The 14,713-nt window shown below is 38.0% G+C and overlaps 1 protein-coding gene across 1 annotated transcript; it reads right to left on the bottom strand.

Moving 5' to 3' along the window:
- Positions 1–373: 373 nt before the first annotated feature.
- LOC140151263 (uncharacterized) lies at positions 374–9,526 on the bottom strand. The gene is made up of 9 exons (XM_072173539.1): positions 9,423–9,526; positions 8,691–8,851; positions 6,947–7,253; positions 5,355–5,491; positions 4,495–4,556; positions 3,000–3,146; positions 2,248–2,342; positions 1,894–2,101; positions 374–1,410 (listed from the first exon to the last, which is right to left on the bottom strand). The coding sequence occupies exons 2-9, from the start codon at positions 8,840–8,842 to the stop codon at positions 623–625; spliced, it is 1,896 nt and encodes a 631-aa protein (XP_072029640.1). The 5' UTR covers positions 8,843–8,851; positions 9,423–9,526; the 3' UTR covers positions 374–622.
- Between the last annotated feature and the right edge of the window lie 5,187 nt (positions 9,527–14,713).

Raw genomic sequence — 14,713 nt, 5'->3', positions numbered from 1 at the left:
GGAATTATTTTTGTCCCAAAATACACCTTATGTGTGGTGATATGCAGCACCAAAGAATTGCGTTGAAGCGAAACTGATTGATTTCATTCATTGGGCTATTCCATTTGAAATCCACACTACCCTGTGGAAGATTTAGCTAAAGTCTTCCACAGAGGGAATATGAGTTTCAAATAGAATAGACAATTGGGTAACTTCCATTTGAAATACTCACCCCAGTTGTGGAAGATATAGGTAAAGCCATAATACAGAGGGGGTATGGGTTTCAAAATGATTAACTCTGACCAATTACATTTGAAAAACATACTCCCCTGTGGAAGATATTTCCAAAATCTTCCACAGGGGAGTGTGAATTTTAAATGGAATAGCCCATTGACGTAACAATTGGAATTGGTACCGTATCTGATATTAGGTTGGGCCTATGCGAGGACATAAATGCGAGAGGGGCGCTAGACCACTAAAAACACCAGTGTTCCACACACTGTGGGTGTTCTATAATCTTGTCTTATCTAGCCTTGATTGATAGCAGGCGTCCACTTCTGTTGAAATATTAAGCTGATTGGTACTTCAAACTTAACAATGAATTCATATTACAGATCAACTCACATAATCCCTTGTATATGGCCTACTGCAATTCGTATATCTTCACCTTTTTGGATTGTTCCACCGCAAGTATTCTATCTGATGCTACAGATAGGCGTTTGAATCCAATACCCAATAAACCATCAATGATACGTCCAGAGTTGATATACTCTGGCTTGCCTACATCCCGTGTGTATTTGTACACACAACCCTCCCCTCCATTCACGCAAGCAGCATAGATCTCGCTACCATTATCCCCAAAGGTAACACTTTTGTATTCATACCCATCGGGTGGGTTTATCCGACAAACATCCTGACTTGTATCATCTAATGACTTCACTACCATCTCCTTCCACCCCATTACCAATAGGTAATCTGAGTTAATGCTGAGATCATCTGGGCTGAAATCCATTTGTACATGGGACTGTGTAAAATCTGGTAAGCTACAGATTATAAACGAACTTTGGCCACACATTTTAATGACAGCAACACTAGCATTAGCTACTATATACCATGGGTCTCCACTTTGAATCTTATACCTTTTGAGCTCTTTTGTTGACTCAAAAGAAGGATATTGATACACATACGGTTTGTATTCACATATCACCAGCATACTGTCCTGTAAGGAATCACTAACTGCTACACCTCTGATGTCCTTTTCTTTCCACTCCTGAGATGTTATGGTGTAAGCTAGATGGGAACTCTCTGCAGACACCTCATACACCTTCACGCAGCCCTTCATACAGACAGCCAGGTGGGTTCGGCTGATCATATGGCATGCCTCAATCCTGCCAGATGCGTCTATAGTGTGCTTGTAGTTCCACTTAATATCTGCATGTATCAATAAATGTAAATGTGATTATTACATAATTTGATGCTACTAGGATAAGGCTAATCTTAACTATTTCATTGGATATTATAGAATACCGGTGTAGAATAATTATTGATAGGATTTATAGCGATCGATACACTACTGTTAACAAGAAAACCTCTATTTTGGGGATGTTGCAATACATATAGCCAATGTGTGTACTACAAGAAAATATGTTACTTTTTTTTTGTATGTGTAAGTTAATGTTAAATCAAAGATTATGTTATTCGTTGTTTGTAGTATAAGCTTTCTTAAAGAATTTCTTCGGACAAATGAACAATTTAAAACTTGTTTATTTGTCCGAAGGAATTCTTTTCATTCGTAAAAGGTAATGTTCACTTCAGGCAACTTTACTCGGTGAACACTTATAATTTTGGTTGTGTACATGTTTGATGTTATAGACAGTGAAATAAAGTTGATCTTATCCTATCTTCATATCTTACTTGAACTTTCTTCTGTTGCAGCAGTCATGGTTTTGTCTTTGACATTCATGGCTTCAAGACTGGTCCTGGATACGTCACTAAACACTCCACTGTCAGATGTCATGGCTTTGTCTTCGACAGTCATGGCCTCTAGACTTTGCCACACGTCACTACCCACTCCACTATCAGGTACAGCTCCAGTCTGTGGTTCTCGGGCTTCATGTGTCTCCTGATTAAGAAGAGCGCATAGAAACTTGTGCTTTTAATTTGTGACATGGTCGGAATGATCTCTTTCATTATGTGTGCACCAAGGGGTCTATAATAAGAGTACCTCATTTACTTCAATTTTCATGTGAAAACATTATTTCTACTTACCTCTAGGTCCATTTGCTCTGAGATTGCTCTGTCTGCTTTGCGTAGTAAACGCTGATATCTTGACTCAAACAGCTCCGTAATAGAATCCAAGATTTCTATAAAATCAAAATGTTAATGAAAGTGATGTCTGACGACAATATTACAACCTGAAGTTTGCTTGTTCTTATTACACTACATTTTTTCAAAACGTCTTTGATTTAAATAGATTTTATTTATGATATAGTGAATTCTCCCTCTGCACACTTCATAGCCTTCAATATGTATGAAAAGGCGAATAAAAGATGGGGTTTAAAGTCAGTCTTCTACTTGTCCCTTCTACTTTTCTCTTTATATTCATGATATTAAGCCTATGTGTTGATATCCATAATTAATATACATGTAAATCAAGACTAATTGTTGATGGGTTTGTGGCCAACATTAAGGCTGTCCAATGCGACACAATTGTATTAAATTAGTCAGTTTGATCTTGTAGACATTTTAATGTTTTTAATTACAGAATTAAGCTCGTGAGTGAATGTTCTTTATAGTCATCCAGTATTTTCAAAGAGAGTTGTGGAATTAAATCTAATACTGGAACTTACTTTTTCGCAACTATTGCGACGTTGCGTCTGGAACCACTAGACCAGCCCAGCGGGTCAGTTGCCTGATGAAGTCTGGTGGTTCCAGACGCAACGTCGCAATAGTTGCACATAAGTAAGTTCCAGTATTAGATTTAATTCCAAAACTCAATTAACCTCGTGGTTTATGGTTACCTTTGAAGCATGGTCTTTGCTTTGGCTCCTCTACCCAACACCGTGTAATGATATCTATGAGTTCTGATGGTGCCTCTGGAGGGATGACTTCTAACTTTGGACGGTGTCCTTTGAGAACCCATAGGCCAATAAGAGCATCATTGGCAACTGAAAAAACAATAAGTCAGTTTCAGAATACGATTTTTTGTTATGTAAATAGGTTGGAGCAGAGTGTGTTAAGACTCATTCAATTTGTTAAGAAAGTGATATCTAATTATCAATGTAATCCACCGCTGTGTTAATGCCTTTATAATATGAGGCAAAACATTTATTTTGAAAACAACCGTAGTCCCGCGTCTCCGTTTGAATTTTGACAATTATTGAATACACCGTTCTTGAAATCGAGGGTTCAGAACCAGAAAGCCGTAACTCACTATGATCAGCTCTCACAAAATGAGCATAAAGTTGGCTTCTTGCTTTGGCCTTCAAAAATCAATATTTCCTTCACAATGCCTTTTGTTTTCTATTGAATTTTGTCATGATTAATGGACTGTATCTTCTATAGTGCCCTGGCGACTTTATGCTCATTTTGTAGGAGCAGGTGATTGTGAGTTGAAGCTTTCTAGCTCTCAACCCTCGAATTTTACAAAACGCCCTCATTTTCAAACTTTCCAACGGATTCAAATATCAATCGATGATCTGTATTCGGAAATCTATTCACATGAGGCGTAGTCTCCGCGTAGATAATAGAGAGAAATATATTGATTAGATTTCTTGCTCAGATTTACTTCAACGCGAACGTCTGATTGGTTATCTGCATCAACATCGTCTTTTCGCTTCAATTCGGGACATGTGTATCAATGGGCGATCAATAGACGGGCATGTGGAAGCGACTCCAGTAAAATGTTTCCCTTTTGATTGGCCGAGTGGGTTGTTGGTCACACTTCAAGACAAAAGACTCTACCTTAGGCGCTTCGTTTGAATAAACATGAATGGACTTACCAGGCGACGACCTTTTCAACAGGGTTTATGTCCTTATATTATTTTTGAACTCGATATATGTTTCAATATTCATATGATAGTAGGCTTATATTATTTGATAATGGCTCAACTATTAAAGTTAACGTTAGCTTTGTCAATTTCATATTACCATTTTACAACACAACCCGTACTGGAAACACCAATTCAATTTAAAAAGGCTAGGAGAGCTGGTTTATTCCTCAGCCGCATCATTTATTTAGTTTATGTTTGGTTTAGCGTTAAAATACGAAAATAATGATAATAATAATAATAATAATAATAATAATAATAATAAGTTTGTAACGATACAGTTCTTTCAGGGTCACCCTGTACTAGGATCTTTGGAATATGGACCAAACCCATTGATTTTATAAATTCGAGAAGGTGAAATTTGTGGAATGACGGGGAGGGGGGGGATTTAAATTTCTTCAATTGATGTATGCCCATATTTCATCCGAGGAATGAGTTAGAAAATTTTTCGTACTAAATAACTTACATTTTTGTTGCTGTGGCCAGGCATCGGTTCCACTGGTTAGTTCATATGTAGTGATAGCAAACCTGAAACAATCATTATCGCTGATTAACGAAGCAAAAGTAAATTCGAAAGTTCAAACCGTGGCATTACCGTGAACTTTTCTTTTGCAAGGAATATCATGACATAACAATTACTTCAAATATATATTAGTGGATATTCATACGTATATAGGGTTGAATTTGGTGCTTGGATTTATTGGTGAGCTTTTGGTGCCTACCGATTACTCGGGCCATTCATGCCATTTGCGACTTTTTCCAATACCTTATTTTTCATTATCTAATACCGGAGACGAGGAAAATCAACGTACTCAGGGAAGAAACCCATGTATTCGATGCAGGATCTAGGTTGACACCGGAGAACCCGGAGCATTACAACAAGTTGCAATAGACCGAGTGACAAACTCTAATGAGCTCATTATTTGATCTGTGACATCATCACCCAATTTACATCTCGCCGTGATTTAACAGTGTATTTACTATGCAAATAACCACTTTCCTTGCTCCACAGTGTATCGGGAACTAACCATTTGTTATACTAAATAGCCTTCCCAATTTTACGTGTTGAAGGCCACACTCTCCATACCTCAGTAAACATCAAAAGAGAAGCTAGCTGTTTTCTGTGTCAAAAATGACACGGAATGTTTAGCGCACTTGTGTATAATATTTATGATGGTTTGCCAAAATGGGCATTTAATATCGCGGCACTATTTCTGTTGCTATTTTTGTTCCAAATCCTACGGAGTCACCTTGATTGGAATTCCCTAAAGGGTCTGGAGTGTCTTTTTATTCTCTAGTAATAAGTAGTATGAAAAGTTCACCTACGTGTATATATCCCAGAATTCATCTGGTTCTATATCTGTGCTACTTGATGCTTCCGGTGGGATGTGAGATCGTGTTCCAGAAACATGTGCCTTTTGAAGAGATGACTTGCTGCTGACTGCTAGACCCAAATCTCCGATCTACAAAAAATTAAACAACAAAATCAAATAATAAACTAGCATATGTATGAATGATGAATTTTATTTTTAGTTAGAAAATCTGTTAGAAAATCTGCTTTAACCTTTGTCAGTGATGTCTTTTTACTGATAGTTTTGTTCTTGCACTCACAGTCAGTGACAGTTTTATACCATGTTTAATAACGATTACTTTATTTTTTATGCAACTGCATACTACAGGATGTATCAAAATGTTTGGTACCCGTCATTTGTGGTGTTTATTGACAAGCCTGCTTCTTCAATATGCAACATCGAGTCCTCTTGAAATGGTAACATCCCGCTATCTCTAAGGACCGCTATCTCTAAGGTTCGCTATCTCTATAGGTTCGCTATCACTAACGTGTAAAGGGTTCGCTATACCTAAAAAAAGGTTCGATATCGCTAATTTGGAATAAGGTTCGCTAGTTCTATAAGGTTCGATATCACTAATTTAAAATAAGGTTCGCTATCACTAATTTAAAATAAGGTTCGCTATCACTAATTTTGAAAAAGGTCCGCTATTACTAATTTATTGAAGGTTCGCTATCTCTAAGGTTCGCTATCACTAATTGCAATCACTAATTTTGTTTAAGGTTCGCTATCCCTATTTAATTAAGGTTCGCTATCTCTATTAAGGTTCGCTATCACTAATTTCGATTAAGGTTCGCTATACCCAAGGTTCGTTATCACTAATCTTAAATAAGGTCCACTATCTCTAATTTTAAACAAAGTCCACTATCTCTAATTTCAAATAAGGCCCGCTCTCTCTAATTTTAAATAAGGACAGCTATAGCGAACCTTATTTAAAGTAGAGATAGCGAACCTTATTTAAAATTAGAGATAGGGAACCTTATTTAAAATTAGAGGTAGCGAAGCTTATTTGAAATTAGTGATAGCGAACCTTAGAGATAGCGAACCTTAGAGATAGCGAACCTTAGAGATAGCGGACCTTATTTAAAATTAGAGATAGGGATACCGGGATTGTTAAAATTAGAGATAGCGGACCTTATTTTAAATTAGTGATAGCGAACCTTAGAGATAGCGAACCTTCAATAAATTAGTGATAGCGGACCTTATTTAAAATTAGAGATAGCGAACCTTATTTAAAATTAGTGATATCGAACCTTAGAAATACGGAACCTTATTAAAAATTAGTGATATCGAACCTTAGGTATAGTGGACCTTTTTCGTAATTAGTGATGACGAACCTTAGAGATAGCGGTCCTTAGAGATAGCGAACCGTCGCCCTTGAAATGCCCAAGATTTGATAGCTTCCTTTCATAACATTCATCATTAAACAAGGTAGCTCCTATGTTGCAGTCTTGTCCATAATCACTGGGAATTGATGGGCAGTTTTGTCCATAATCACTGGAAACTGGTGGGTACCATTTTGATACACCCTGTATACGCATAATAACAAAACAAATCTCTAACATATACCTTTGCTTCAAGTCCACTGCCCACAAATACATTTTCTAGTTTCAAATCGCGATGTATTATCGGTGGCTTTAGGGTGTGGAGATAATTCATGCCGAATGCTATGTCTTGAACCATTTTGACCTTTCTTGCCCAGCAATCACACTTCATAAACTTCTTCTCAAATTTCTTCAACGATCCATTGTCAAAGTACTCCATGACGATACCAACATCTCCAGGGTTCTTCATTAAACCCATGACTGTCACAAGGTATGGAGATGACACCACTCGCAACATCCTATCTGCTTCTTTTTGGACTTCAATGTTAAAGCTGTACAAAGAAGCGACACAATTTTTACAAATTAGTCAAGTTTACTTGTAAACGGTTGATCTTTTTGGGTGCACAGGTGCTTCCATGTTTCCATGTTGAAGTGTATGGGGATGCACCACCCAGACAACTTGGGTAATGAATGAATGGTGAATGATTCTGATTGGTTTGTGTTATGGTAATGAGCTATATTTAGAAATCATGTAATATGTGACGTGTCATGTCAAAAGGAGACACTTTTGGGCAGGATCGTAAATGGAGAAATAGCCAAAAATCTGCCCGAGGGTGATTTTTTCACAATTTGGGTTTGTTACGAATTTGTGATGTTGTTAATGTTTAAAATATTATCTGATAGTTTCAGACCGGAATTTAACTCGCATCTTGTATTTTTGAAGACATTTTTCAAGGTAATTCCTACTCTCAACATTGTCAATAATATTTTTAATGGCCGATATCTCAATTTCCAATTTTGTAATACCATAACTTACGAACTCAATATCTTCGCTTAGGAATGTCAGATTACATTGGGGAAAACGGTGTTGTGGAGCAAAATATCTCTATATTTAAGATAGGGCCTATGTAAAAACCACAAAATTTATAACCTGCCCAAAAGTGTCTCCTTTTGACATGACACGTCACATATACTGTAATACCGTATGCTATAATAAGTGGGTGATTATTCTAGAATGGTAACAAATGTTGTATATAATTATAAAGCCTGGTTAATTAAATGATTTGGGCAGCAGTATAGAGATATAACAGGGATACGCACATGGCTGTAATCGCGGCACCACTTCATCCTGTGTCAATAATGATCATTCTAGTGGTTTACATTATGTATGATTATTTACTAGCATTTTTCGTTGATACGTAACTTTTAATGAATAATATGGAATATTTAGGGGCACATAGCAATGGGTCCATGATTTTAAAACTCGACATATATTTATAGCAAATCATAGAAAATATATGACCCATTCTTATAGTAACCTCTTCTGACCCACTCACATAGCAGCCTCCTGAAATTGCCAAATTTTTACCTTTTTTTTTACTAACCAAAAACGACCCCCCTTCGAAAAAAAATAAAGAACCGACCCTTTTATACCCACTTCATAAAATAGATGACCCATTGTTATTACAGCAACAGATGAAACTGCGACCCATAACGCAGCGTCCGGCAGATAGCACTGTTGAGAAGTGGAACATTTAATTCTCCAAGTTAATGTGAATTTTATGTAGGCCTAATCTAAACTGTACGGAAGCGTCTAGCCTTCAACAAACGGAAACGAATCAGTCAGAAAGAGAGTTCACATTATGGGTCTTACCACATTGAAAGTTACTAGTGAACGGAAATGATAGGAGAATTTAAAATAAAATTAGAAATCGGTCCTATTCTATTGTTTTGTATTAAGAAAAATTCAAACGGTCAATATAACTTACGTGACTCCTTTCAACCGCTTCACAGCTACATCTCCCCAGTTGACATGCCTGGCTTTATACACAGCTCCAAAACCACCTTCTCCAAGTATCTTTCCAAAGGTAATGTCTTTACTATCAATAAGTGTCAAACCAGGACCAGGTGATAATGCCATTTCCTTGGTCTAATGTAGAAATAAATAAATAATCGTCAGGTAAATGAAGAAAAGATCAACGTGCCCATCTCCTTGTTCACAGGATTGAGGCTAACTGACTGTCATTTCATTTCAATATCTAAAACAAAAATCTCGAACCATTTCCTTTCTGATCTTTTAGTCATTACGTTCTGAGAAAGTATGTACGGGCATTCCCCGTGATTACTCAATCACCCGGATGTCATAATCATGACATAGGCTAATAACTTTAATAGTGAAAATAAAAATAAATGAAACTTTATAAATGATATTACTTTATTATAAAATGTAACTTTCACTAATTTTTGCATCCACTTATCAAAATCACAAGAGATATTGAACTTGTATAAGGCGGTATGCAGAACCACTTTTAAAAGAGACATTCATACGAACTGTCTTACGCAACATTGAAACTTTGTGCACTATTTTAAGTTATTTTTAACAGCAACTTCATGATCACATTTACCGACACTGTTTATAACACAATACTTACGGGAACATTCAGTTTAAAGTAATTATGGTACCATACTGGCCAGACAAATTTTAAGTAAAACTATTTTACCTGACAATTCGGTCCGGGTGTCTGTGTTTATCCCCTTGGTTTGCTGTGCTAATAAAAAGGCTATGAATGCTTTCGCCTCATATGGTGACATATGAACTTCCTTGATCGACAGAAAGAATAACATTGACGAGTTTCAATCAATAGAGGGGGAACCACCTGTTTAAAGGTAGATATCATTGCTCATGTATAATTATGCCTATGGACTCACGAAATGCACCCTAAACTGCTTGCTTAAACAACTGCGCCCAAAAAATCTCTTTTAAAGCACTTGGCATAAATCCAGTAAACTAAAACGATAATTGGGTATAGCTGTGATGTTTTAATACATGCTATTCTTCTGCACATTTTGACAACTCTTTGAATTAAATGTATTTGCAAGAGCTATAGAAAAAAGATCTGCCCCAAGCAATGTTTTGGAAGAGTGTTTATAGAATTAGAGATGGAGTAAACAGCAATTAAGTTGAGAGACGAACATCCTGGATTTAGAAGTGAAGAAGTACAGTAGAGAAGATTTTTGTTTTGTGGAATATAATCGAGCAAGTTGTAAAGTGGCAGTGGCAGTGGCAGCCCGGAGTGGCAGTCAACATTATATACGTTTGTGTGGACTTTGAATTAGCTTTGGACTCGGTCCGTACACGCCTGAGAAGAATTATGCATGGCTAGCTTTGGAATTCCGTCAAAGATAATATGAATGGTCCAGATCTTGAATGAAGATAGTGAGAGCGCATATAAACTGGTGTGAAGCAAGGAGATGTATTGTCTGGCTTTATTTTCTTTATTGTGGTAGACGAAACATGCAACGGCAGGAATCTGATGGGACATTAGAGGATCTGGACTTTTCAGATGATATAGCCCTTGTGTATCATCTAACATTCAACATAATATACAACAAAGCTAAGTGAATTTGCTGCAAGAACCGGTCTATTAAGTGCTTAGAATAAACAGCAAATGCAATTACCCCGGATAGTCTAGCTGGAAATATAGCAGGCCAGCAGCGAAACGAGGTAGAAAAGTATACATACCTAAGTGCCAATGTCAGCAACAAAGGAGCAGGAGGTAAAGACATGGCAGACGGAAAGTTGGTTACCCTAAAACAACGTCGTGCAAAAGGCGGGCATTGCAGGAAAAGAAATGAAGAAACCGGGGCGGAGGTCATGGAACGAAGGCAAGCAAATAGCTAGAGTTAAGAGACAGCTGGAGGAGGAGACTTGCAGCCTTATGGGCCACCGAAGAGGATAGGCAATGTGAAGTGACCAGGGACGAACTACACACTAGGCCTATACTATCTCGGCCGCGCCGCTGTGTCTCCGGAACCAAGCTGGTCAGGGGCTGATCACTCGTATATACCGCTTGTAAGACCGGACTATAAATTAATTCTGGCAAAGCAATTGATCTAGAAAACTATGAGGAATAAACCAAATACTAAATCGAAGGCAGATGTGCGACTATTTACAATCGACCTCATGACGAACCAGTGGGAACACGGAAAGTCAAATGCACTGATCTGACTGATGCAGTGGCGTAGCTGCCGGGGGGCATTGCCCCCCTGGCAAAAATTGCCCGCCCCTAGCGCTATTTGGGCCCCCGCCCCCTAGCGCAAGGAAACAGAGGAAAAAGGAGAGAGAGAGGAAAAAGGGAGAGGAGGGGGAAAATGGTACTATCTATGTATATATCAAAATGTGTTGCTTTTTAGGGCGCTAGCGCCTATAATCCTTTTTTGCTCTTCACTTTTTCAAACCACCGGAATTTTTTTTTTTTTCGGGCTGTTGAGGAAGGGGCGGCAAAATATTTGTTTGGTGGATTTGGGCCCCGCCCCATACAGGCTTGCCCCCCCTGGAAAAAATCCCAGCTACGCCACTGGACTGATGGTTCTGATAAGTGTCGTCTGTCTAGTTCAAACACCTCCTTGTGTCAACATACAATGTTATATCACTCTAAATTACAAGGATTTAGAAATAAATCCATAAGGCTTGTAATTAGGGACCAATCAATTTTAGATTTAAAATTAATCACATAGATTTGAATTTTAAATCTTTATTTAATTCTCCGGAAATCTAATACTTGATTGGTCTCTATTAATCACAATCCTTTAGGATATATTTTAAATCCTTGAAATTTAGAGTGTACCAACGTGGAAAAGCCCAGCAACTATAATTTAGCTGATGAGGAACTGACATTGTCGGACTACAGGAGCACATTGCTGACGACAGGAGACAGGGAGGTATTGGATACGCATGTCTAAAAGCTTCTAAAAACATTTACAAAATGTTGTCAGAGTGTTCAGGTTGTCAGCAAGAGAATCCTAACAGCAACATTCATAGGTTTTAGGAATCAAGAGTTAACCATCACCATCGGGTATGCAACATAGACATTAAAAAACCAACAGAGTGTTCCCCCATTCTGCCCGATCATATATATTTGGATCATCAGGTCTAGAGACATTAACATCCACCTAGCCCTGAGATATTTCAACACCAGAATTTGGTTTGACATATACTTCTCACCCAGCAGTCATATAGGACGCAATTGCTTCTATGAAACCACCAATGATAATGACGAACGGCTGGTCAATATGTGCTAGGAGAACAACCTATAATGTACTGCACATTTTCCACCAGCCTAAGTTGCGTTTCGAAATGTTAAAGCCATGAAGCGAGATGGAACGGTTCCTGGTGGTGATGCAGAACTAATAGAGAGGGATAACAACGATAATGGCCTTCCGTCGGAAATATACTGCTGCAAAGGACTTACCAGTCGCCACTGATGCAGCTTCAACAGTGTTCAAAGGAGGAAACAAGAAGTCATCAATGTAATGAAATCAACAAGGTAGATGGTCTTGATTTGTGCAGTTACTGCTGACTACAAGCTGGAGGTGATCAGATGTTATCATACATAAGGCCACTGTTCACAAACACTTGTTAGGGGGGGGGGGGCGGACGCAAAAAGGGGCCCTGAAATTTGTTGACCCTCCTAGGGGGGCCTGAAAAAAATGACCACAAATTTTCTTGGAAAAATTGAGTTTATATGCTTTTCTATGGGGTTGACCCATAATTTTCATGTCAAAAAGGGGGGCCTGACATTTTTGAGGTCTGTAAAGGGGGGGGGGGGGGGAAAAATTTTCGCGATGAAATTTTTTTTGGATCAGGCCCCACCCCCCTTACAAGTGTTTGTGAACGGTACCTATAATTATGCTCTGTGTAGAGGTATACTATTTACAACACTCTCACAGTCTCACCACCGCATCAGTTGACTACAAATGTCATCTTACCTTTGTCAAAGAAAGGGAATCCCTCTCTTATTATATACATATAGGCCTACAAACTACCGGGAAATAGCGTCAATACAAAATTCTAATAAACAGAATTCGACCCTTCGTCGAATATTGAGGAGCAAATAGCAATCAGTCCAGATTCAAGACGCAGCGCACATCACATACCGGTAGGCTACACATCCTGCGAAAGATTATGGAGGGATTCAAAGACCACCAACTTCTTGTTACTGTCAATTTCGACTCTATTAACATAAGACCGTTGTGTTGATATTGTGACATGGTATTCCTGAAAGCACTGTACATCAACTCCATGGTCGATATAACGATGGAAATATATCTCTGAACCGTTTGGCATATCCGAGTGCTGCAGGGGGATGTTCTTCCTCATTTGTGTTCCTGATATCTTCTAAAGAAAAGTATTGCTGAATCCGGGCGGATTCTGGCGTCGTAACACACCCGCGTCAGTCTAGGAGACACCCAACTAGCTTAGTTGTTTCCTTCACCATCATCATCATCATCATCATCATCATCATCATCATCATCATCATCATCATCATCATCATCATCATCATCATCATCATCATCATCATCATCATCATCATCATCACCATTATTATTATCATTATTTATATCATCATCATCATCATCATCATCATCATTAGACTTCTCCGTAGTCCACTTGCCCATTTTGCATACTCTGGCCATTACATTTAAGCATAAAACTCTGATTTATATTGATTTGTGTGCAACTGATAGATTTTCACATCTGTATCTGATCTTTTCAGTCACCGCACTCCCTCTGTTTGTTAGCTTCCCCGGATTTTCGGGGTTCGCTATCAATAAACTGGTAGAATCCAAAATCAGAATTGTTCAGTATTAAAGTGAGCCATTATAATTATGCAAGATAATGTTGCATTCAGTTACTTTTATTGTCACTAATTATCTGATATTTTTAACTCTTTATGACCATTTTACTGTTGAATACTTTAATTTTAATAAACAGTATAATTTTGAGTTCAACGAAATGGGTTCATCATGACTAATAATAACATATTTTTAATAAAATCCGACTATGGCATAGTCTACATCATCATCATCATCATTAACATTATATCATCATCATTATTATTTATATCATAATCATCATCGTCATCGTCATCACCAGATTCTCCTCTTAGGGGATGTCATTTTCTTCTTCTTCATGAATATGTCGGTGACCGGAGCCAATTTTTTTACGACCCCCTATCGCGGGCTAAAAGTTTTTATGACCCCCCTATCATGGGCCGAAAATTTTATGACACTCCCTTCCGCCTATACAGATTCATTGGTGGAGGTAAGGCGTGGAGTGCGTCAAAAACCTGGAGTGGAGTGTGCGAAGCGCGCTAAAAATTTTGATCGTAAGTGCAAAGAAGGCGCGCGGAGCGAGCAAAAATCTTGTATAACTAATGATTGTGCACACATTTTGAGTCACCAGCCCTTAATTAATAATTCTATAACCCCCCCTATTTTGGTTGTTAAAAAATGATACCCCCCCTTCTTTTTGGTCTCAAAATTCTATGACCCCCCAGTATATTCATGACCCCCTCCGAAGAAAATGACAGCCCCCTTACCTCTTTTCAGTCATCACCATCCTCACCTCCTCCTCTTGCTCCTGCTCCTCCTCCGCATCTTTTCTGATGCTCCTCTTTTCCGTCATTGCGCCCCCTTGTGTGACTCAGAGGTTTTTCTCGCAATCCTTGACGTGATTCAATCAACACCCCAAGAATTCCATCAATGCGATCAGCTGTTTCTACCTTGAGAAAAGAAACCAAATCCCTAAATTGTGGATTTCTTACTGTACCAAATCTTCATACTTAGTTAAATATTCTGATAGAAAGAGTAACTGGTATAATTTGAGCTATGTAACTCTATATTTTAATTATTTTTATTGCTTAATTTATAAAATTTAAGTGAAATAGGTAAAATATAAAATATAACTAGAAACTCTGTTTACATGAAATCTATTTTTGGATTATCTGGA

The sequence above is a fragment of the Amphiura filiformis genome, chromosome 4 (genome assembly GCF_039555335.1).
Source record: "Amphiura filiformis chromosome 4, Afil_fr2py, whole genome shotgun sequence".
In the NCBI taxonomy this organism is placed as follows: Eukaryota; Metazoa; Echinodermata; class Ophiuroidea; order Amphilepidida; family Amphiuridae; genus Amphiura; species Amphiura filiformis.
The sequence above is the reverse complement of the archived record's forward strand: the minus strand, read 5'-3'. Positions and strand labels throughout refer to the sequence as shown.

Coding starts and splice junctions, on each gene's coding strand:
- LOC140151263 (XM_072173539.1), bottom strand. CDS start 8,842: ATGGCATTATCACCTGGTCCTGGTTTGACACTTATTGATAGTAAAGAC. Junction 5,492..6,946: donor GCAGTGGACTTGAAGCAAAG/GTATATGTTAGA, acceptor AATTTTTTGTAG/ATCGGAGATTTGGGTCTAGC. Junction 4,557..5,354: donor GAATTCTGGGATATATACAC/GTAGGTGAACTT, acceptor TGATTGTTTCAG/GTTTGCTATCACTACATATG.